This window comes from Bombina bombina, chromosome 2 (genome assembly GCF_027579735.1).
Source record: "Bombina bombina isolate aBomBom1 chromosome 2, aBomBom1.pri, whole genome shotgun sequence".
Classification (NCBI taxonomy): Eukaryota; Metazoa; Chordata; class Amphibia; order Anura; family Bombinatoridae; genus Bombina; species Bombina bombina.
This window is the reverse complement of record NC_069500.1, coordinates 746,363,954-746,389,554: the sequence shown is the minus strand read 5'-3', so window position 1 is coordinate 746,389,554 and position 25,601 is coordinate 746,363,954. Positions and strand designations below refer to the sequence as shown.

Genomic DNA, 25,601 nt, shown 5'->3' with positions numbered 1-25,601 from the left:
GTCCGATTGAGACCGGTGGATCGTATGTAAGGTCACAAATTTCAACTTTTGCCGGTCTGTAGGCTTTGATAAATAGGTCGAATCAAGCTCGACACAATTACGCTGCGGAATTCCAGCATATTTGCGGTTGATGGCTTGATAAATAGGCCTCTAGGAGGAGAGACATTAAAGGACCACTAAATACAGTAGAATTGCATAATTAACAAGTGCATAATACAAAGACAATGCAATAGCACTTACTCTGAATTTCAAATAAACAGTAGTTTTTCTTTTCTTACAAATTTTATTTTTCCCCTTTTGCAGGCCCCCTGTATCATGTGACAGCCATCATCCAATCATAGACTAGTATATGCATACCCTATAAACTTGTGCACATGCTCAGAAGGAGCTGGTGCCTCAGAATGTTTGTATAATGGAAGTAAATTGGAAAGTCTCTTAAAACTGCATGCATCTAAATCCTTCCATTTTAATTGGACTTTAGTGTCCCTTTAAGTAGAAGAGCTTTATATCACCAGAGGTCACACACTTCCTCTGTAGCTGTAGCAAGTTTAAAAAAATGTATGACCTCTGAGAGTAAGTCTAACAAGTTATATATGGCAAATGTTCTGAAGAGGAACAAAAAGATGGCGAATGACTGGAACACTCAATAAGCATAACACTGTGCTTGCCAATAGCTCTAGTCAAAGTGATTTCCTAATTATTATATTATTCTTTTTAACCCCTTAACATCGCAGAACGCACTATTTCTGGTGACCAGAAAGGTAGAGGGAGGGTATAGTAGCACGGTCCCACCTCTTGTGGCATTACCCCCGCTATTATTAGCAGGGAAACCCTTTATGACCGGCAACGTACATTGTATGTCGCGGTCGCGGTCATTAAGGGGTTAAAAATATTTTTCTAACTTTCAGCTATCTCATTTATGCTTTGCATATGCCAAGCCATTTGTTCCCCTTCAATTTTAGCTCTAAAGGTTTCTAATTTATATAGATTATATCCATTATTCTGGTATTGGCAGAGCTTTAATAAATCATTCCTATTTTCCAAAACCATTTTGATTCTACTATTCATCTCTTGTTGAGTCTTATTGTTCTATGAGGAATTGTTGGAGGAGTTCCTGTTTCACGTGTATCACTTTAATACCTTTTTGGAGTCTTCACATTTTTTAAAATGATATACTTTTTATCACCATATTTATTTACCAAACCTATTAATTAGTAATTGGGTCCAGAACATTCAAATCTTGTGTAAGCTATATAGACTTTATAACAAATTGTGATTATATTATCTGCCTTAACCACAACAATTATATTTTTAAGGCCAACTAAAATATTTGCTAATATTGCCCCATACACAATATTACCTCTTTTGATGCTTCCAACAAGAGTTGGGGCTGATCTATATGTGGTACATTTATCTCTATACAGTATAGCTTTCCTATTCATTTTTAAAGGGACACTCAAGTCAAAATTAAACTTTCATTATTCAGATAGAGCATGCAATTTTAAAAAACCTTCTAATTTAATTCCATTAACAAAACGTGCACAGTCTTTTTATATTTAAACTTTTTGAGTTACCAGCTCCTACTGAGCATGCGCACAAATTCACAGAATAAAACGTGTAAGCATTTGTGATTGGCTGATGGCTGTCACATGGTACGTGTATGCATTAGTGTTTGGCTGATGGCTTTCACATGGTACAGGGGGAGTGGAAATAGAGATAGAGGCCCATTTATCAAGCTCCGTATGGACTCACCAGAAACACAAGTTATAGAGACTGCTGCTCCATAACCCTGTCCGCCTGCTCTGAGCAGGCGACAGACATCACCGGAAATCAACCCTATCGACACTGTTGCATCAGGTCCGACAGACATTTGTTAAATTGGCCTGATAACCTTTAAAATTGTCAGAAAAAAATCTACTACTCATTTGAAGTTCAGACTAAGTGCTAATGCATTGTCTTGTTATCTTGCATTGGTTGATTATGCAAATCTACTGTGTTTACTGGTCCTTTAAAGGGACAGTATACACCAATTTTCATATAACTGCATGTAATATACACTATTTTAAAGAATAATATGCACAGATACTGATATAAAAATCCAGTATAAAACCGTTTAAAAACTTACTCAGAAGCTTCCAATTTAGCTCTGTTTAAAAGGTTGCTGGAACACCCATTGCAAACAGAAGCAAGCTGGAGTAGGTATACATCGGTATTCTCCTAAAACTTTGGAGTTTGGTTAGGAGTCTGAAAATCAGAGCATTGTTATTTAATAGGCAAAACTATCCATTTTTAAAAAAAAAAAAACTTTATGGGCTATATAAATAGATCATCTACAAAACATTTATGCAAAGAAAAAACGAGTGTTTAATGTCCCTTTAAGTCCACTTTAAATTTGTACAGTTTACTAATTAGTTGGGAAGGTTACACTTCCTCCATATCTAGAGCAGAAATGTCTAAATGACAAATTCATTTAATAAGCTTGTGTATTTGCATATTTTTCTTTCTCTTTGGCTCATATATACAGTGTGTGTGTATATAAATATAAATATATATATGTTACCGCTAAAGCTCGAAAACAGTTAATGTGCACATTACATAGCTAATCTGCAGATTAACTGATTTGCTCCGTTACCGTGCAGAATCAAGAGTTTTCCGCATTTTACCTAGTTTGTTTCTCTCATTTCCTTTCCCTACACCTTCCCCCTCTCCCTCCACTTTTAGTTTGGTTTCACCTGTTTCTCTAGACCTAGACACAGCCAAAGTCAAGGAAGTGTAGAATGAGCGAATAAAGACAATCACTGAGTTACCCTCAACTTCAGCAGAATCGCCATCACAGTTTCGTACAGAGTCTGTAAAGAGGACTATACAAGACATGGTCTGTATTGTTTGCTCAAAAGCAGCATCAGGTGCTCACAGGTGATTTCTGCACTGCATACAGAAACGTTGCTGTTGTTCCAGCAAAGATCTTATTTTCACTTTAACGAGTGCCTAGTAGGTAATGTGTAGATTATCTAGGTAATTTGCAGATAACCTAGGTAATTTGAGAAATGAAACAATTTTCGGCACTTTAATGGATCACCCTAGTGCTTTTCACAGAGTAGAACTTTCCTGTGGTATATCAGTCTTATCCCGCCTATTACGGTCAGTCCAGCTACGAAATACCAGACAATTCCTCTCTGAACAATGAACACAGCAACCCCAGCCGATCGTTTCTGCCTTGATTGGGCCTCGTCAGTGAGGTGTAGCCATATTCCTCTAAGCACACTGAGCAAGGAGTCCACGTCTAGTTGCCCCTTTTTTTTAGGAAGACTAAATACATATAGAGAGAAGTGCACTCACAGGAATGAACATAGAACAAGCTATTATGCTATCGTTTGTTCCCAGGTTGAGCACTTCTCTGTTTTTATATATATATATATATATATATATATATATACATACACAAATGTAATAAAAACAGTTCACCCCTCATTGCAAATCAGGTTTATTGCCAAAATGTACAGACTTTACACTGTTTGCAATGAACAAATCAGACTAAAGCAATTGAAATAGCTCAACACAACGAATGTTTCAAGTGGTTTTCCCAAATTCAACTGAAAATGCAACTTTGTATTCTGCAGTCTCTAAATTATTCAACTCCTTCATGGCAAGTATTTTTAGTACTTAGTAGAGCACCCTTTTGCTGTTATGACCTGCTGCAAACGAGATGCATAGCCAGACACCAGCTTCTGGCAACATTCCTGAGGAATCTTAGCCCATTCCTCATGAGCAATGGCCTCCAGTTCAGTAATATTCTTGGGTTTGCGTGCTGCAACCACCTTCTTCAAATCCCACCAGAGATTTTCTATGGGGTTCAAGTAAGGTGACTGTTATGGCCACTGTTGAATCTTCCAGGACTTCTTCTGCAACCAAGCCTTGGTGGAATTTGAGGTATGCTTGGGATCATTGTCCTATTGGAAGGTTCAATGATGCCCAAGCTTCAGCTTCCTCACAAGCGTCATGAAGTTTTCTCCTAGGATTTCCTGATACTTCAATGAATCCATCTTGCCTTCCACACGCTGCAGGTTTCCAATGCCAGAGGATGCAAAGCAGCCCCAGAGCATCACAGAGACACCACCATGCTTAACTGTAGGCAGAATGTTCTTTTCAGTGTATGCTTCATTCTTCTTTCTCCAGATATACCACTGATCCATCAGGTGTGGGGGGGGGGGGGTCCAGTTTTGTTTCATCTCTCCACAGAACAGAATCCCAAAACTTCTTTGGTTTATTTATATGATTTTGAGCATTTTGGAGCTAACCTTTCATGTGCTTTTGGGTCAGTAGTGGTGTACGTCTTGGAGTTCTGGCACGGAAACCTTCTGCATTTATATATACACACGCATTACTATGCAAACTGAAACCTCAGTGTCTGTTGCCACCAAGTCTTCCTGCAGGTCTTTTGCAGTCACTCAAGGGTTATTCTCAACCTGCCTTCTCAGAAATCTGTTTGCAGTCGATAGCTTCCTTTTTCTGCCCCGTTCAGGTAGTGTAACCACTGTTCCTTTAACTTTGAACTTGCAAACTATGCTTCCAATGGTGTCTGTAGAAACATTCAGTGCCTTCGCTATCTTTTTGTATCCTGTTCCTTGTTTGTGAAGGGCGATGATCTCTTCTCTTAAGTTTTTGGACCATTCTTTTAACTTAGCCATATTTCTAACATGCAGTCAAGTGTAACACTCAACAAACCCCTAGTCAGTTCAGGTATTTCATGTGTTCTAGCTCAAGCACACCTGGTGCAACTTATCAAACCCTAATTTCACCAGGAGAGCTTGAGACAACACCTATTTTGCATATTTGTGCTGTTGTAAGGGATTCTATTCAGGGGGTTGAATAATTTTGAGACTGCAGAATTCATTAAATGTTGCATTTTTAGTTGAATTTGGGGAAATTACTTGAAGAATTCATTGTGTGATATGTCAATTGCTTTTGTTTGATTTGCTCATTGCAAACAGCTGAAAGTCTGTAAATTTTGGCAATAAACCTGATTTGAAAACGCACAATTTTCTTTGAACTCACTAAAAATTGACACACGTACGTGGTATCTACAATTCTTTATTTCTTATGTATTGGAATAGAAACTTCACTTTTTGACTGGCACAATGGGCCCCTCTTCCTGGGCAAACTGCTCCAATTCCCTTAGGTTTGATAGGTGCCTTTTATCAACTGCGAGTTTCAGCTCTTTCCACAGATATTCGATGGGATTCAGATCTGGAATCAGAAGGTCACTTCGGAATGGTCCAATGTTTTCTTCTCATCCTTGCTTGGGTGCTTTTTGAGGAGAGTTTTGGGACATTTTCCTGCGGAACCATGACCTGTGACTAGGGTTACTACCTTGGCCATGTTTTCCTGGACACTTATGAGTTATACATGCTGCAGGGTATGCAGAGAGTAACATGAACATTGTTGTTCAGTGTCACTATTTGTGTGCTGTCCAGGGTGGAAATTCATGTTCCTACCTGTACACCCTGCACAATGTATAACTCATAAGTGTCCAGGAATACATGGCTGAGGTGGTAAGTTTAACCCTACCTGTGAATGAGACACAGCTTTCTAACAATGGGCAGTACATTTCACTCAAGAATGCTTTGAGAGGCTTCTGATTTTATCATGCCCTGCACAGATTCTAGGCACCCAGTGCTAGAGGCAACAGAGCAACCCCAAAACATCACTGAGCATCCTCCATGTTTCACGGTAGGGATGGGGTGCTTTTCTTTAAAACATGGAGTTCTTCTCTAAACATGGAGTTTTTGTGATTTGCTAAAAAACTCTACTTTTGTTTCGTCTGTCCAAAGGGCATTCTCCCAGAAGGACTGTGGCATGTCAACATGCATTTTGGCAAACTCCAGTCGGGCTTTTTTGTTATATATATATATATATATATGGGATCCAGCACTCACTTTACCCAAAATTCACACCTAATCTAGTTAGTCACCTCAGACGTAACTGTGAATGCGCCGAAGACAATACGGAGCAATCAATGGGACAAATTTCTAAAAAGATACACTATAAGTTACGTGTCACCCCTAGCAACCCAGAAACAAAGAAAGCGTTGCAATTGACTAATGCTCGCCGTACTCCCTATTTTAGATACATTAAACAGACTACTACTTATATACACAAAGAGACAATTCTGTCATTTGTTACCCATAATTTCACTAAACTATACTAGCATTGTTATTGTTAATCTTGCAGAACATATACTTCAAATAACATATTAGTTCAACTAAAATAATGGCGCAAATGAGAATACCATCAACTAGCATAATCATGAATTTAAGCTTGCATACACTAACTGAAGCTGAGTGCACTGTATTGGAAAAAGGTTTTAAATTTGTTCCAACTGTACATGCAGATGACTTCTCTATACATGTGGACATGTATAAATTTCAAAGATCCCTACGCCTGAAGGAACATTTTGGTATCAATTAGGGTGAGCAAACAAGTTTTCGCCAAAGAGGTAAATTTGATCCAAAAGCAATAATCCAAGTGTTAATACTTATGCCAGGATGGTTAGGGACCAGATGTTGAAAGGTCAACATACCAAAAAAGGCACTGTTCACAATAAGTTATCACGGGAGGAGAGGCAAGCACTTAAAGGTCTGCAAGAAAACAAGGATCTGGTCGTAAGAGAGGCCGATAAAGGGGGTGCTTTGGTTCTCCAGGACTATGAGAACTATAGGGGAGAAGTTATGAATCAACTGTCTAATGCTACTGTATACAGACAGTTAACCCAGGATCCTACTAAGGCCTTTAAAAGCAAGATTGATGGCTATTTGGAGAATCTATTGCAGCAGAACATCATTTCAAAACCTTTAGGAGATTACTTGTGGGTGGATAATCCGATAATACCAGTAATCGATACTTTACTCAAAGTTCATAAGAACCCCAACTCCCCACCGGGCAGACCAATAGTATCTGCAAGGGGTTCTATTCTCGAACCAATAGCTATATTTTTGGATGCATTGTTACAACCTCTGGTACACAATACTCTTTCCTTCCTACTTGATTCAATGGAACTAATCAAGTTATTGCAATCTTGGTCCAATTTTGATCCTGATGATATTCTGGTCACACTCGAAGTGACCTGTCTTCACAATGTTGTTCTGCATGATGAAGGAATGTCTTCAGTGTTCCATCACCTGTTGAAATAGCCATACATTGGCCCTCCATTTTATGTGATTATGCAGCTCCTCGATTTTTTTTTTTAAATGCAACTACTTTAAATTTGAAAGGGAATTTTTCTTGCAAATTTCTGGCACAGTGATGGGGTCCAATGTGGCCCCATCTTATGCTAATTTATTCATGGCATGATATAAGACGGAGGAGACAAACCTGATTTTTGATCCAGGAGTCAAATTGTTTAGGCGGTATATCGATGACTTGTTTATAGTGTGGGGTGGCAGTAGCTTTGAAATACTGCAATGGTTTAAGGACCTGAATAAAGTTAACCCTCAAGCTCAGTTTAAAATCACCCATCATAATCAGCAAATTGATTTTCTCGATATTCGGATTTATAAGGGGGTTGATGTTTTCTGTATTACTCTGTTCCAGAAGGAAACGGACAAAAATACACTGTTGGAAGTGACATTTTGCCACCCACCCAGTTTGAAATGTGCACTACCAGTGTCACAGTTTAAAAGGGTTGTTCGTAATAACACTAAGAAAGAGGAAAAGAATTAACAAATCTCTGCTATGGAACTGAGGTTCAGGGAGAGGGGCTATGGTGTAGCCCATCTGCAACATGCCCTATAGTCAACAAATTATTTGACACAGGAACAAGCATTGGCGAAGGCTGTGAAAGAGAAGAACAAGGAAAGGATGATCTTCACAACTACTTTCACCCCAGAAAAACTTGTTTTTTCACGAACCTTGAGAGAGAACTGGGAGATTATCTCCACAGATAAATCTTTGCCACTTATGCAGACGGAAGCCCCTATGGTGGGGTTCAGGAGAGGTCGCTCATTGAAGGACCTCCTGTTACGTGTAGACTACAGGGACAGTTATGCCAATAAAACTTGGTTAAATACCCCCAAAAATGGTTGCTTACAGTGCAGTGGATGTAGAACGTGTGGGGGTTTGACCAGAGCACTTTTTTCATACATCCTTGGTCTAATAAGTTCTATATTAGACATAGGGTCACATGTACCACAAAACATATTGTGTATCTTTTGCACTGCCTGTTTGGCAGGTTTTATGTGGGTAAGACCCAGAATGATCTGAGGACTCAAAAGGGGAATCACTGGTCTGCAATTCGGGCAGCCATTAAAAATGGTGAGTTAGATCAGCTGGTTGCCAGACATTTACTAGAGTTTAAACATGCCGTATCAGACCTCAGATATATCATAATAGATCATATCCAAATGAGACAGAGGGGGGTAGATAGAGCCAGAAGCTTGTTACAAAGGAAGTCCCAGAGGATTTTAAACCTGGATACATTATTCCCTAAGGGATTCAATACAAATTTGGATTTCCAGTGTTTTTTGCAACAGGCTTCTCTCACTATATTCCTTTACAAGTCTCTTGATGAGTTAGAATTGTTTCTGCAAATATGATTCTGTATTGAGTTGGAACTATTTTGGTGTAACAGGGATTAGCATCAATATAGGTTGAGTAACATAATGCAACGGTCTTGATTAGTAATACAATGCCCTGATAGCTAGTAAGGAGTTTATTTTAGTTAAACTAATATGTTATATGCAGTATATGTTCTGCAAGATTAACAATAAGATTAACAATAACAATGCTAGTATATCTTAGTGAAATTAAGGGTAACAAATGACAGAATTGTCTCTTTGTGTAAATAAGTAGTAATCTGCTTAATGTATATAACATAGGGAGTACAGCAAGCGTTAGTAGATTGCAACACTTTCTTTGTTACTGGGTTGCTAGGGGTGTTATGGTGTATCTTTTGATTTTTTTTTAAAAAAAAATATGTCCCATTGATTGCTCTGTATTGTCTTCGGCGAATGCGCAGTTGCGCCTGAAGGATGTCAGTGGAGCTCGATGGGCGTGATTCTGGTGGTGGGAGAACTATTTATGGTGGTAAGTAGATTTATTGTGTATACTTTTAGTTTGAGGACAGGGGAAACCCCCGAAAATGTTAACTGCAAATAAAGAAATTTGTTAAAATGGAGAGTGCTTTTCCTGAGGTGACTAACTATATACAGTCGTATGCAAAAGTTTAGGCACCCCTGACAATTTCCATGATTTTCATTTATAAATCATTAGGTGTTTGGATCAGCAATTTCATTTTGATCTATCAAATAACTGAAGGACACATTAATATTTCAGTAGTAAAATTAGGTTTATTGGATTATCAGAAAATGTGCAATATGCATCAAAACGAAATTAGACAGCTGCATAAATTTGGGCACCCCAACAGAAATATTGCATCAATATGCTTCCTATAGCCTGTAATGAGTGTATTTTGGACCATTCCTCCGTACAAAACATTTCCAGTTCAGTTAGGTTTGATGGTTGCCGAGCATGGACAGCCCGCTTCAAATCACCCCACAGATTTTCAATGATATTCAGGTCTGGGGACTGGGATGGTCATTCCAGAACATTGTACTTGTTCCTCTGCGTAAATGCAAGAGTAGATTTTGAGCAGTGTTTTGGGTCGTTGTCTTGTTGAAATATCCAGCCCTGGCGTAACTTCAACTTTGTGACTGATTCCTCAAAATTATTCTCAAGTATCTGCTGATATTGAGTGGAATCCATGTGACCCTCAACTTTAACAAGATTCCCAGTACCGGCACTGGCCACACAGCTCCACAGCATGATGGAACATCCACCAAATTTTACTGTGGCTAGCAAGTGTTTGTCTTGGAACGCTGTGTTCTTATGTCACCATGCATAACGCCCCGTGTTATGACCAAATAACTCAATCTTTGTTTCATCAGTCCACAGCACCTTCTTCCAAAATGAAGCTGGCTTGTCCAAATGTGTGTTTGCATACCTCAAGCGACTCTGTTTGTGCCATGTGCGCAGAAAAGGCTTCTTCTGTATCACTCTCCCATACACTAAATCGTTAACGATGCACAGTGACACCATATGCAGCAAGATGATGTTTGTAGGTCTTCGGAGGTGGTCTGTGGGCTGTTTTTGACCGTTCTAACCATCCTTTGCCTTTGCCTCTCCGATATTTTAGCAAGAACTGTGCCTGTGGTCTTCCATTTCCTCACTATGTTCCTCACAGTAGACACTGACAGCTTAAATCTCTGCAATAGTTTTTTGTAGCCTTCCCCTAAGCCATAATGTTGAACAATCTTTGTTTTCAGGTAATTTGAGAGTTGGTTTGAGGCCCTCATGTTGCCCCTCTTCAGAGGAGAGTCAAAGAGAACAACAACTTGCAATTGGTCACCTTAAATACCTTTTCTCATGATTGGATGCACCTGTCTATGAAGTTCAAGGCTTAATGGGCTCACCAAACCAATTGTGTGTTCCAATTAATCAGTGCTAGGTAGTTACAGGTATTCAAATCAACAAAATGACAAGGGTGCCCAAATGTATGCAGCTGTCTAATTTCATTTTGATGCATATTGCACATTTTCTGTTAATCCAATAAACATTATTTCACTACTGAAATATTACTGTGTCCTTCAGTTATTTGATAAATCAAACTAAAATTGCTGATCCAAACACCCAATTATTAATAAATGAAAATCATGGAAATTGTCAGGGGTGCCTAAACTTTTGCATACGACTGTATATATATAATCCACCATTTTTTGCTACATTAAAATGAATAAGCATAATAGAGTGCACGTAGGAAAACTGAGAAAAGAGATGCAGCATAGAAAGTCATACATACATTTCTGACAATGCTGATAAAATGACATACCACACATTTACTGCCCACTGAGTTTCAATTGACATAATCACCATGCCAGCTACGTTATAATAATGTGTGGATAACAATTGAACAAGGTTAGCTAGTCATATGTTTCCTCTGATTCTCGTTTCTCCCACCAGGAATACCAGAGTGTCTCTAGGACTTCATTCTGTGGGTGAAAGGAATGAACAAAACACATTCTCTGTGCTTATCTACTATCGTCACAGCAACTACGATAGTAATACGCATGAAAGTGACATCATGATACTGCAGGTGATCATGGGAAACCAATATTTATTGTGTAAATCTTCCTGCTGTGCCACTGTGCCTTGCTTGTTGCTTGTTTCTGCAACATGGTAATATAGTTAAATTATATTTGGTAACTTTTTTACTGTCACCGCCAGAGACATAATAAAGATCGCTATGGTGGTTATTCAATCGAAATACAATGCTGTTTTTTGTTTTGTTTTTAGTGCAAAAGAGCTGTAATTGCTTCAGGGTAAATGGGCATTTCCAGAGGGTGGGGGGTTACTTTGGTTTTAGTATAGGGTTTTTTGTTGCAAAAGAGTTGTGATTACTCAAACTAGCGCACTGCCCGACAAATGCCCTTTTCAGTAGGTTTTAGTATAGTTTTTTTAAAGGGGGCTTTATTTAAGAGAAATTAAATTTTAGGATAGGGCTTTTACTGGTAGTTTTTTGTTTTTTGGTATTTTTTTTATTGTAATGGTTGTGTTTTTTTATTTTTTGTAACTTAGTGGGTCTTCGGTTAGGGGTCTTGAGGGGTTAACTGTTAGGGATATAAGTGGTGTAGGGATAGTTTGCAATGGGGAGTTGTGGTGTTTAGGAAGTCAATAGGTTTAGGGGTAGTTTGCTATTAGGGTAATGGTGGTTTAGGGGTTAATAGAGTATGAGGTTTATTGTGATGGTAGTAGTGGTGGTTTAGGGGTTAAGTAGAGTAGTTAATTTATTGTAGTGATGGTTTTGAGGTGAAGTAGTGTTTGGGAGTTTATTTTGGTGAGGGTAGTGGTGTATTAGGGGTTAAGTAGAGTAGGAAGTTTATTGTGAGGGAGTGGTGTGGCGGTTTAGGGGTTAATAGTTTATTGGGTGGATAGTGTAGGTGGAAAAACATTATTATCTTTTTTTTTGCGTGTTTAGTGCAACTTTTTTCTCAGCCCAAACGCAAGCTTTTAAAATGCATAAAAAGTTTGAGCATAACATGCGATTGCGTGCGTAAACAGGCAAATTCTCCCATTTATGGGTGTGCAAGACATAACCAGCCACTACTAAGAGCTCTTGGTAGAAATTAGCGCTCAGAAAATTAACTAGAGATCAGAACTCTGGTTAATTTTCTAAAAGTGTCACAAATGCCCCCAAAATAAAGGGTCGTTTAGCTTTTTATGGAAAAATTGTTATAAAAACAAAAACAACTGCACTAGGCAGTTTTTAGGAGTTAAAGGTAACGGGAGTGGGGAGTTAGGAAAAAAAAACGGAACTGAAAAGGGCCTTTACATAGCAGTCTATGAGGAACTGTATGTTCCCTGTAAATATATATGTATTTGCATATCTACATATATATTTATGTGTTAATATGTGTATATATGTATATATTCATATATATTTATATTTGCTGCCCATCGCTGTGTGACTTACCCCCTTCACTGAGCTAGTTCTCAAGTGGTGTTTGATGATATGAAAATGGGAGCCTATGGAAGCCCGCTCTCATGAGCGCTATGCTTCCATGCAATGCGAATGCAAGGTCGCATTTGCATTGTGCTTCACTTGTAATACCAATGCACAGTAGCATGCGCTTCTATTACTCAGTTGAGCGCAAATATCACTTTTGGTTAAGTGATATTTAGCGTTCAACTTATAATTTAGTCCACAGTGTTTTCATGAGACAGTAAACAGCTCCACTACTTACATACCATGGCTAAACTATCCCCCTGATCCCTTATAATACCATAAATACATGTAATAAGAAAAAAATGCACACCTTAAGGTATATAAAATTCTACACGTGTAAGGTTGGCAGAGAGCATGGTGCATGTGCATGAAGGTTGGAAAAGTGCATGGTGTGTTATAAATAATAACATCTGGTGCTGTGCATACAAGTGCAAAGAGCACCTGCTTGTGAGCGTACAAAAAAGGGAATATGCATAGAGCTGTGTGTGCATAAGAATGAGAATAATGAGTTTGCAAAAGAGTAGGAGACTGTGAGTGATGGATGTAAAAATAGAGTGGAGTGCACCTGTTAGGTGCACTTAAAAGAGGGTGAGTGATTGGGGTGTGTGCAAGGGTGGGAGAGTGTCTAGAAGTGTGTGCTTAAGGGAAGGGAACACCTTGGTTGTAACAGTGAACACACTACCTTTGTTTTAATTTATATGAGAGGGAGAAGGTTTGGGGTATGTGTTAGAGCTCCCAGGAGTATGTGAATAAATGCAGGATAACTTCTGGAGGGTGTATGTAAGTGTGGGAGAGAGCCTGGTAAGTGTCTGTAAGTGCACGTTAGACCCGCAAAGTGTGTATATGTGTAAAAGGGTTTCTACATTTGTGTTTATGTTGGATGAGAATACCTAGCAGGTTTGTACATAAGGGGGAGAGATGTGTGTATATAAATGTGTTTAATAGTGAGAGAATACCTGAGGGTCTGCATAAGTGTAAGAAGAGCACTTGTGTGTGTGTGTGTGTGTGTATATAAGGGTAGGAGATGGAACGGAGTGTGTATAAGGGTAGGAGAGTGGCAGGGAGTGTGTATAAGGGTAGGAGAGTGGCAGAGAGTGTGCGTATAAGGGTAGGAGAGTGGCAGGGACTGCGTGTGCGAATAAGGTTAGGAGAGTGGCAGGGAGTGTGTATAGGGGTAGGAGAATGGCAGAGAGTGTGTCATGCCACACCGCTCTAGCCATTGCTAGGGGTGCGGCGTCTCCTTCCCTGCTCGTTGCCAGGGGCTGTGTCGGGTCGGATGCGTGCAGCACTGACGTCATCGCCGCACGCTCCTCTCCGTTGCTGGTCTGGATTCCTGTGGCATGAATCATTTGTCTATGTAAGTCTCCCAGTAACGATCTATCACTGCCCAAGTATAGGTGTTTCTTTGTGTGCTCCTGCGTGTGATAGATCGTTACTACTGTATTTATTGCCTTAATGTGTTTGAACCCTGCCTGTCTGACTACTCTGCCTGTTATACCCCTGAATTGCTGGATTGATATATACTGCTGCTGAACTCTGCCTGTCTGACTACTCTGCCTGTTTAAGCCCTAAATTGCTAGACTGATATATTGCTGCTAAACTCTTCCTGTCTGACTAATCTGCCTGTTTAACCCCCTGTTGTTCTGGATTGCCTCTTTGTTGCCGAACCCTGCCTGCCTGATCATTCTAGTGGTGTGCCTTTGGACTGCTTTACCATTGCCAAACCCTGCCTGTCTGACCATTCTAGTGGTTTGTCCTTGGACTGCTTTACTGTTGCCAAATCCTGCCTGTCTGACCATTCTAGTGGTTTGCCTAGGACTGCTCTGCTGTTGCCGCTGGGAACTGTCCTGCCTATGGTGAGTGCCGCTCTCCTCATATTACTAACTCTCTCTGGGATATTCCCTATCATTCTGGCTCGATACCGGGATAACAAGACTACTGGCCGAGTTCAGTCTGATAGAGGAGTATCCCACGAGCATTAAATTATACTTGGGCCATGGAGCCAGATGAGGTGGCACATGCTGTTTATGTTCAGGGACAGATGTTGGGAACCCATACCACACAGTTGCAGAATATGGATTCCAAGCTAGAGGCTATTACCACTCAACTCTCCTTACTAGTTTCAGCAAGGAATACCACTCCTGTTGTTTCACCGCCGGTCCCTACTCCTAGTACTGCGACTTCTTCCTCTGTTTCTGGAAGTATATCCTGGATACCTTTGCCTGACAAGTATGAGGGTACTACTGATTGCAGGGGTTTTCTTAACTAATGCAGGTTGCACTTCAGTCTCACCACTCAAGAGTCACCTTTATCATTTCCTTACTTAAAGACAAGGCTCTAGCATGGGTCTCTCCCCTTTTAGAACAGAATGCTCCACTCCTGCAGGATGCTGATGATTTAATTTCTGCATTGTCTTCTGTCTTTGGGACTTCTGGCCGTACCACTGCTGCAGAATTTTTTCTCCTAGACCTCCGCCAGGGCAATAGAACTATGGCACAATTTGCCATTGAGTTTCACACCTTGGCACTTGAAACCACTTGGGATGGCACTGCTCTCAAGGCAGCCTTTAGGAGGGGTCTGCATGAACGCATTAAAGATGAACTCATTTATCGTGATATTCCTTCTTTGGGCGACTTTATAATGCTTTGTTTCAGTCTGGACTCTCGCTTCCAGGAGAGACAAGCCGAAAGAGACAGAACTAGGAGGGTCCTTCCCTCCCGTCCTCCTATTCGTCCGGTTACGGCAGTAACCTCTACCTCCTCAGCAGCTCCAGTTACCACAGTGGAGGAACCCATTGATCTCTCCTCCTTCAAACCTTCAGAGTCCAATACCCACCAACTAAAGGACTGTGACATTCGGCTGGGAAAAGCCAATGCTTAGGGGATAACACAGGGGTACCTCTAAGCATGATCTCTACTAAATCCCCTCACTCCTCTCAGATCCTGGTACCTGTTACCCTTAACTTCCTTTAGAATACTGTCCACACTCAAGCCTTCATAGATTCAGGGGCAGCTGGAAACTTCCTGGATCACCGTTTCATGATTCAAGCTGGTTTGCCTCTTTTGTAGAAAAGACATTGTCTCAAAATAACTACCCTGGATTGCACCCCCCTTGGTTCAGGGTTGATCCATTTTGAGTCAGCGCCCCTTACCCTGACCGTAGGAGTCCTTCATACTGAACAGCTGCAGTTCAAGGTCATTCTTTCTCCAGCACAGCCTGTCATCCTTGGTCTTCCTTGGCTTCAGGTACACAATCCGCAGTTCGACTGGGCTGAGAGACAACTGGCATCCTGGGGTACCTCCTGTTTCAACTCCTGCCTTGCTAAAGTGACTCTTCTGCTCCGCATTCTCAAAGCCAGTATACAGACTCCTCCAAACCTTCCCTCAGTATATGCAGACTTTGCAGATGTATTTGAGAAAAAAGCAGCCAACGTGCTGCCACCCCATCATCCTTATGACTGCAAGATCAACCTCTTTCCCAGAAGCCCCATTTCCTAAAGGGAGGACTTATCCACTCTCCAAAGCTGAAACCAAATCCATGGAGGAGTACATCCAAGAAAACCTAGCTAAAGGTTTCATTCGCACTTCATCCTCTCCTGCTGGGGCAGGCTTCTTTTTTGTCAGTAAGAAGGATGATGGGCTCAGACCCTGCATTGACTACAGGGCCTTGAACAACATAACTATCAAGAATCGCTATCCCATTCCATTGGTCACCAAATTGTATGACTCGCTCCAGGATGCTTGCTTTTTCACCAAGTTGGACTTACGTGGGGCATACAACCTGATCTGTATCTTTCCAGGCCACGAATGGAAGACCGCTTTCAAGACAAGATCCGGGCACTACGAATACCTTGTAATGCCCTTTGGGCTGTGTAACGCCCCTGCAGTCTTCCAGGCATTTGTCAACGATGTCTTCCGTGACCTCCTCAACCGAACTGTCATTGTCTATCTGGATGACATCCTTGTTTTCTCTTCCAGAGGAGCATCGCAAACACATGAGACAAGTTCTTCTACGTCTCAGAGACAATTCTTTGGTAGCCAAGCTAGAAAAATGTGAGTTTGATCAAGTTCAGATCCAATTCCTTGGTTATGTCATCTTGTAAGAAGGTTTTGCCATGAATCCTGCTAAACTCACCGCAGTTCTAGAATGGCCTCAACCTACTTCTTTAAAGGAATTACAGAGGTTCTTGTGGTTCTCCAATTATTACCGCAAGTTTATAAAGAACCTTTCACAAACAGTCGCTCCTCTCACTGAACTGACCAAATGGAATAAAGACTGTAAACATTGGCCTCCTGAAGCCATAAATACCTTCTCTTGTCTGAAAAAGGCTTTCTGTTCAGCTCCTGTGCTTCGCCATCCTGATCCTGACCTGCAGTTCACTTTAGAGGTTGATGCCTCTGAGATAGGGGCTGGAGCAGTTCTAACCCAAAGAGATCCTTTGACCTCCAAGTCACACCCTGTAGCCTTTTTCTCTAAACGTTTTACTCCTGCTGAGAGGAATTACGATGTGGGTAATCGTGAACTCTTAGCCATTAAGATGGCTTTGACTGACTGGCCGAAAGAAGTATTTTTCCAGCCACCAGTTAAACTTTAAAAAGACCTTTATTCATTTCTTACAGGGTCCATCATATCAACAACGTTTCAAACCGCTTTGACTGAATGGCGTCATTGGTTAGAGGGCACCACCAATCCCATTCAGATTCTCACCGACCACAAGAATCTGACTCAATCCTCGACAGGCTAGGTGAACCTTGTTCTTTTACCGTTTTAACTTTGTGGTCTCTCATCTTCTTGGGACCAAGAACAAGAATGCGGACGCCCTTTCCCTTCAGTTCCCTCACTCAAGTGACTCCTCTGAAGCTCCTATTGAGCACATCATACCTCCCTCCTGTGTAGTTGCTCAACTAAACACCACCCTTCTGCAAAGATTGCAACGTGCTCAGTCTAGTAAACCTCCTGGAGCCCCCGTGACCTCCGATATCCTCTTTGTACCTCTGAACCTACGCACCCCTGTGCTATCCTGGGCTCATGATAGTAAACTCTCAGGACATACTGGTTTGACTAGGACTTTTAAGCATCTTTCCCAACACGTATGTGGTCTACTATGAAGTCTGACACTCAGGATTATGTGAAAGCCTGCACAACTTGTGCTGCCAACAAATTCCCCAGTCCTTGCCTCTTGGCTTGCTCCACCCATTGTCCGTTCCCAAACAACCATAGACACACATAATAATGGACTTCATTGTAGACCTTCCTCCTTCTGATTACCATACAGTTATCTGGGTTGTGGTGGATCGCTTATCCAGACTGGCTCATTTTGTACCCCTAAACAAACTGCCTTCTGCACAAGAATTATCGTCTCTTTTTTTCTTGCATGTGGTATGACTGCATGGCATTCCTGTGAATATTGTTTCCGACAGAGGTCCAAAGTTCATCTCTACCTTTTGGAAAGCCTTTTGTAAGTTGATTGGAACCACTGTTTTTTTATCTTCTGGCTACCATCCTCAGACCAATGGACTAACAGAGAGTAAACCAGGATCTTGAAGCCTATCTTAGAGCCTTTGTCAACGCTTGCCATACCAACTGGTCTGAGTTGCTACCCATAATTGAGCTGGCAAGAAACACTCATTGGCACTCTTCTCTTAAATGTTCTCTATTTCAAGCCGCAGCAGGGTATCAACCTCATGTCTTCTCTCTTTCTGCTCAGTCCATGTATTCGCTCTCAGCTACGTTTAGTTGTCTCTAGATATAAAAAGTTTGCTGATCGTCATAGAGCTTCTCTACATGCCATCCCAGTGGGTGAACGTGTTTGGGTCTCTACTCAACATTCATCTACGTCAACCCTGCCACAAATTGGGGCCTAGGTTTATTGGCCCTTACAAGGTCCTGAAAAGACTGTCTCCTGTTGCCTACAAAGTGGCCTTACCCAAAACCCTGTGCATACACCCAGTCTTCCACATCTCACTACTCAAGCCTTACATAAAGAATAGATATACCTGGCTCCGAGCTATTCCTCCTCCGCTCCTAGTCCATGGTGACACTGAATTTGAGGTAGCTAAGATCCTGAACTCCAGATACAGGCACAGACAATTGCAGTATCTGATACACTGGAAGGGTTACTCTGTGGCAGATCGTTCCTGGGTTCCTGCCCGTGATGTGCATGCTCCATCTTTGGTCTCCAGGTTCCATGCTGCTCATCCTCTGAGACCGGTTCTGGTTCTCAGAGAGAACCCTTGAGGAGGGGGCTATGTCACGCTGCGCCACTCTAATCGTTGCTAGTGGTGCGGCATCTCCTTCCCTGCTTATTGACAGGCGCTGTGTTGGGTCAGATTCATGCGGCGCTGACGTCATCTCTGCACGCTCCTCTCCGTTGCCGGTCTGGATTCCTGTGGCGCGAATCCTGCGCCTATATAAGTCTCCCAGTAACGATCTATCACTGCACAAGTATAGGTGTTTCTTTGTGTGCTCCTGGGTGTGATAGATCATTACTACTGTATTGCCTTAATGTGTTTGAACCCTGCCTGTCTGACAACTCTGCCTGTTATACCCCTAAATTGCTGGATTGATATACTGCTGCTGAACTCTGCCTGTCTGACTACTCTGCCTGTTTAACCCCTAAATTGCTGAACTGATATATTGCTGCTGAACCCTGCCTGTCTGACTACTCTGCCTGTTTAACCCCCTGTTGTTCTGGATTGCCTCTTTGTTGCCGAACCCTGTCTGCCTGACCATTCTACTTGTGTGCCTTTGGACTGCTTTACCATTGCCGCTCTCCTCATCTTACTAACTCTCTCTGCTCTGGGATATTCCCTATCATTCCGGCTCGATGCCGGGATAACAAGACTACTGGCCGAGTTCGGTCTGATAGAGGAGTATCCCACGAGCATTACAGTGCGCATAAGGGTAGGAGAGCGGCAGGTAGTATGTATAAAAGTAGGAGAGTGGCAGGGAGTGTGCTCATAAGGGTAGGAGAGTGTCAGGGAGTGTGGGCATAAGGGTAGGAGGGTGGCAGGGAGTATGCGCATAAGGGTAGGAGAGTGGCAGGGAGTGTGCACATAAGGGCAGGAGAGTGGCAGGGAGTGTGCGCATAAGGGTAGGAGAGTGGCAGGGAGTGTGCGCATAAGGGTAGGAGAGTATCAGGGAGTGTGCGCATAAGGGTAGGAGAGTATCAGGGAGTGTGTATAAGGGTAGGAAAGTGGCAGGGTGTGTGCACATAAGGGTAGGAGAGTGGCAGGGAGTGTGCACAAAAGGGTATGAGAGTATAAGGGAGTGTTTATAAGGGTAGGAGAGTATCAGGGAGTGTGTATAAGGGTAGGAGAGTGTCAGGGAGTGTGCACATAAGGGTAGGAGAGTGTCAGGGAGTGTGCACAAAAGGGTATGAGAGTATCAGGGAGTGTGTATAAGGGTAGGAGAGTGGCAGGGAGTGCGCGCATAAGAGTAGGAGAGTGGCAGGGAGTGTGCGCATAAGGGTAGGAGAGTGGCAGGGAGTGTGTATAAGGGTAGGAGAGTGGCAGGGAGTGTGCACATAAGGGTAGGAGAGTGGCAGGGAGTTTGCGCATAAGGGTAGGAGAGTGGCAGGGAGTGTGTATAAGGGTAGGAGAGTGGCAGGGAGTGTGTGCATAAGGGTAGGAGAGTGGCAGGGTGTGTGTAAAAGGATAGGAGAGTGGCAGGGAGTGTGCGCATAAGGGTAGGAGAGTGGCAGGGAGTGTGTATAAGGGTAGGAGAGTGTCAGGGAGTGTGCACATAAGGGTAGGAGAGTGGCAGGGAGTTTGCGCATAAGGGTAGGAGAGTGGCAGGGAGTTTGCGCATAAGGGTAGGAGAGTGGCATGGAGTGTGCGCATAAGGGTAGGAGAGTGGCAGGGAGTGTGCATAAGGGTAGGAGAGTATCAGGGAGTGTGTGCATAAGGGTAGGAGAGTGGCAGGGAGTGTGCACAAAAGGGTATGAGAGTATCAGGGAGTGTGTATAAGGGTAGGAGACTGGCAGGGAGTGTGCACATAAGGGTAGGAGAGTGGCAGGCAGTGTGCGCATAAGAGTAGGAGAGTGGCAGGGAGTGTGCGCATAAGGGTAGGAGAGTGGCAGGGAGTGTGTATAAGGGTAGAAAAGTGGCAGGGAGTGTGCACATAAGGGCAGGAGAGTGGCAGGGAGTGTGCGCATAAGGGTAGGAGAGTGGCAGGGAGTGTGCGCATAAGGGTAGGAGAGTATCAGGGAGTGTGCGTATAAGGGTAGGAGAGTATCAGGGAGTGTGTATAAGGGTAGGAGAGTGGCAGGGTGTGTGTATAAGGGTAGGAGAGTGGCAGGGAGTGTGCACATAAGGGTAGGAGAGTGGCAGGGAGTGTGCGCATAAGGGTAGGAGAGTGGCAGGGAGTGTGCGCATAAGGGTAGGAGAGTATCAGGGAGTGTGCGTATAAGGGTAGGAGAGTATCAGGGAGTGTGTATAAGGGTAGGAGAGTGGCAGGGTGTGTGTATAAAGGTAGGAGAGTGGCAGGGAGTGTGCACATAAGGGTAGGAGAGTGGCAGGGAGTTTGCGCATAAGGGTAGGAGAGTGGCAGGGAGTGTGTATAAGGGTAGGAGAGTGGCAGGGAGTGTGCTCATAAGGGTAAGAGAGTGTCAGGGAGTGTGGGCATAAGGGTAGGAGGGTGGCAGGGAGTATGCGCATAAGGGTAGGAGAGTGGCAGGGAGTGTGCACATAAGGGCAGGAGAGTGGCAGGGAGTGTGCGCATAAGGGTAGGAGAGTGGCAGGGAGTGTGCGCATAAGGGTAGGAGAGTATCAGGGAGTGTGCGCATAAGGGTAGGAGAGTATCAGGGAGTGTGTATAAGGGTAGGAGAGTGGCAGGGTGTGTGCACATAAGGGTAGGAGAGTGGCAGGGAGTGTGCACAAAAGGGTATGAGAGTATAAGGGAGTGTTTATAAGGGTAGGAGAGTATCAGGGAGTGTGTATAAGGGTAGGAGAGTGTCAGGGAGTGTGCACATAAGGGTAGGAGAGTGTCAGGGAGTGTGCACAAAAGGGTATGAGAGTATCAGGGAGTGTGTATAAGGGTAGGAGAGTGGCAGGGAGTGCGCGCATAAGAGTAGGAGAGTGGCAGGGAGTGTGCGCATAAGGGTAGGAGAGTGGCAGGGAGTGTGTATAAGGGTAGGAGAGTGGCAGGGAGTGTGCACATAAGGGTAGGAGAGTGGCAGGGAGTTTGCGCATAAGGGTAGGAGAGTGGCAGGGAGTGTGTATAAGGGTAGGAGAGTGGCAGGGAGTGTGTGCATAAGGGTAGGAGAGTGGCAGGGTGTGTGTAAAAGGATAGGAGAGTGGCAGGGAGTGTGCGCATAAGGGTAGGAGAGTGGCAGGAAGTGTGTATAAGGGTAGGAGAGTGTCAGGGAGTGTGCACATAAGGGTAGGAGAGTGGCAGGGAGTTTGCGCATAAGGGTAGGAGAGTGGCAGGGAGTTTGCGCATAAGGGTAGGAGAGTGGCAGGGAGTGTGCGCATAAGGGTAGGAGAGTGGCAGGGAGTGTGCATAAGGGTAGGAGAGTATCAGGGAGTGTGTGCATAAGGGTAGGAGAGTGGCAGGGAGTGTGCACAAAAGGGTATGAGAGTATCAGGGAGTGTGTATAAGGGTAGGAGAGTGGCAGCGAGTGTGCACATAAGGGTAGGAGAGTGGCAGGCAGTGTGCGCATAAGAGTAGGAGAGTGGCAGGGAGTGTGCGCATAAGGGTAGGAGAGTGGCAGGGAGTGTGTATAAGGGTAGGAAAGTGGCAGGGAGTGTGCACATAAGGGCAGGAGAGTGGCAGGGAGTGTGCGCATAAGGGTAGGAGAGTGGCAGGGAGTGTGCGCATAAGGGTAGGAGAGTATCAGGGAGTGTGCGTATAAGGGTAGGAGAGTATCAGGGAGTGTGTATAAGGGTAGGAGAGTGGCAGGGTGTGTGTATAAGGGTAGGAGAGTGGCAGGGAGTGTGCACATAAGGGTAGGAGAGTGGCAGGGAGTTTGCGCATAAGGGTAGGAGAGTGGCAGGGAGTGTGTATAAGGGTAGGAGAGTGGCAGGGAGTGTGTGCATAAGGGTAGGAGAGTGGCAGGGTGTGTGTAAAAGGATAGGAGAGTGGCAGGGAGTGTGCGCATAAGGGTAGGAGAGTGGCAGGGAGTGTGTATAAGGGTAGGAGAGTGTCAGGGAGTGTGCACATAAGGGTAGGAGAGTGGCAGGGAGTTTGCGCATAAGGGTAGGAGAGTGGCAGGGAGTTTGCGCATAAGGGTAGGAGAGTGGCAGGGAGTGTGCGCATAAGGGTAGGAGAGTGGCAGGGAGTGTGCATAAGGGTAGGAGAGTATCAGGGAGTGTGTGCATAAGGGTAGGAGAGTGGCAGGGAGTGTGCACAAAAGGGTATGAGAGTATCAGGGAGTGTGTATAAGGGTAGGGGAGTGGCAGGGAGTGTGCACATAAGGGTAGGAGAGTGGCAGGCAGTGTGCGCATAAGAGTAGGAGAGTGGCAGGGAGTGTGCGCATAAGGGTAGGAGAGTGGCAGGGAGTGTGTATAAGGGTAGGAAAGTGGCAGGGAGTGTGCACATAAGGGCAGGAGAGTGGCAGGGAGTGTGCACATAAGGGCAGGAGAGTGGCAGGGAGTGTGCGCATAAGGGTAGGATTGTGGCAGGGAGTGTGCGCATAAGGGTAGGAGAGTATCAGGGAGTGTACGCATAAGGGTAGGAGAGTATCAGGGAGTGTGTATAAGGGTAGGAGAGTGGCAGGGTGTGTGCACATAAGGGTAGGAGAGTGGCAGGGAGTGTGCACAAAAGGGTATGAGAGTATAAGGGAGTGTTTATAAGGGTAGGAGAGTATCAGGGAGTGTGTATAAGGGTAGGAGAGTGTCAGGGAGTGTGCACATAAGGGTAGGAGAGTGTCAGGGAGTGTGCACAAAAGGGTATGAGAGTATCAGGGAGTGTTTATAAGGGTAGGAGAGTGGCAGGGAGTGTGCGCATAAGAGTAGGAGAGTGGCAGGGAGTGTGCGCATAAGGGTAGGAGAGTGGCAGGGAGTGTGTATAAGGGTAGGAGAGTGGCAGGGAGTGTGCACATAAGGGTAGGAGAGTGGCAGGGAGTTTGCGCATAAGGGTAGGAGAGTGGCAGGGAGTGTGTATAAGGGTAGGAGAGTGGCAGGGAGTGTGTGCATAAGGGTAGGAGAGTGGCAGGGTGTGTGTAAAAGGATAGGAGAGTGGCAGGGAGTGTGCGCATAAGGGTAGGAGAGTGGCAGGGAGTGTGTATAAGGATAGGAGAGTGTCAGGGAGTGTGCACATAAGGGTAGGAGAGTGGCAGGGAGTTTGCGCATAAGGGTAGGAGAGTGGCAGGGAGTTTGTGCATAAGGGTAGGAGAGTGGCAGGGAGTGTGCGCATAAGGGTAGGAGAGTGGCAGGGAGTGTGCATAAGGGTAGGAGAGTATCAGGGAGTGTGTGCATAAGGGTAGGAGAGTGGCAGAGAGTGTGCACAAAAGGGTATGAAAGTATCAGGGAGTGTGTATAAGGGTAGGAGAGTGGCAGGGAGTGTGCACATAAGGGTAGGAGAGTGGCAGGCAGTGTGCGCATAAGAGTAGGAGAGTGGCAGGGAGTGTGCGCATAAGGGTAGGAGAGTGGCAGGGAGTGTATATAAGGGTAGGAAAGTGGCAGGGAGTGTGCACATAAGGGCAGGAGAGTGTCAGGGAGTGTGCGCATAAGGGTAGGAGAGTGGCAGGGAGTGTGCGCATAAGGGTAGGAGAGTATCAGGGAGTGTGCGTATAAGGGTAGGAGAGTATCAGGGAGTGTGTATAAGGGTAGGAGAGTGGCAGGGTGTGTGCACATAAGGGTAGGAGAGTGGCAGGGAGTGTGCGCAAAAGGGTATGAGAGTATAAGGGAGTGTATATAAGGGTAGGAGAGTATCAGGGAGTGTGCGCATAAGGGTAGGAGAGTATCAGGGAGTGTGTATAAGGGTAGGAGAGTGGCAGGGTGTGTGCACATAAGGGTAGGAGAGTGGCAGGGAGTGTGCACAAAAGGGTATGAGAGTATAAGGGAGTGTTTATAAAGGTAGGAGAGTATCAGGGAGTGTGTATAAGGGTAGGAGAGTGTCAGGGAGTGTGCACATAAGGGTAGGAGAGTGTCAGGGAGTGTGCACAAAAGGGTATGAGAGTATCAGGGAGTGTTTATAAGGGTAGGAGAGTGGCAGGGAGTGCGCGCATAAGAGTAGGAGAGTGGCAGGGAGTGTGCGCATAAGGGTAGGAGAGTGGCAGGGAGTGTGTATAAGGGTAGGAGAGTGGCAGGGAGTGTGCACATAAGGGTAGGAGAGTGGCAGGGAGTTTGCGCATAAGGGTAGGAGAGTGGCAGGGAGTGTGTATAAGGGTAGGAGAGTGGCAGGGAGTGTGTGCATAAGGGTAGGAGAGTGGCAGGGTGTGTGTAAAAGGATAGGAGAGTGGCAGGGAGTGTGCGCATAAGGGTAGGAGAGTGGCAGGAAGTGTGTATAAGGGTAGGAGAGTGTCAGGGAGTGTGCACATAAGGGTAGGAGAGTGGCAGGGAGTTTGCGCATAAGGGTAGGAGAGTGGCAGGGAGTTTGCGCATAAGGGTAGGAGAGTGGCAGGGAGTGTGCGCATAAGGGTAGGAGAGTGGCAAAGAGTGTGCATAAGGGTAGGAGAGTATCAGGGAGTGTGTGCATAAGGGTAGGAGAGTGGCAGGGAGTGTGCACAAAAGGGTATGAGAGTATCAGGGAGTGTGTATAAGGGTAGGAGAGTGGCAGGGAGTGTGCACATAAGGGTAGGAGAGTGGCAGGCAGTGTGCGCATAAGAGTAGGAGAGTGGCAGGGAGTGTGCGCATAAGGGTAGGAGAGTGGCAGGGAGTGTGTATAAGGGTAGGAGAGTGGCAGGGAGTGTGCACATAAGGGCAGGAGAGTGGCAGGGAGTGTGCGCATAAGGGTAGGAGAGTGGCAGGGAGTGTGCGCATAAGGGTAGGAGAGTATCAGGGAGTGTGCGTATAAGGGCAGGAGAGTATCAGGGAGTGTGTATAAGGGTAGGAGAGTGGCAGGGTGTGTGTATAAGGGTAGGAGAGTGGCAGGGAGTGTGCAC

At 44.4% G+C, this 25,601-nt stretch overlaps 1 protein-coding gene across 1 annotated transcript in view; it reads left to right on the top strand.

Moving 5' to 3' along the window:
- The window catches only part of LOC128647986 (mast cell protease 8), an 87,995-nt gene that overhangs the window by 18,153 nt on the left and 44,241 nt on the right, over positions 1-25,601 (top strand). Inside the window, exon 3 of the mRNA XM_053700666.1 lies at positions 11,014-11,146. Coding sequence (XP_053556641.1) covers positions 11,014-11,146 — 133 coding nt within the window. The remainder of the gene's footprint in view (positions 1-11,013; positions 11,147-25,601) is intronic.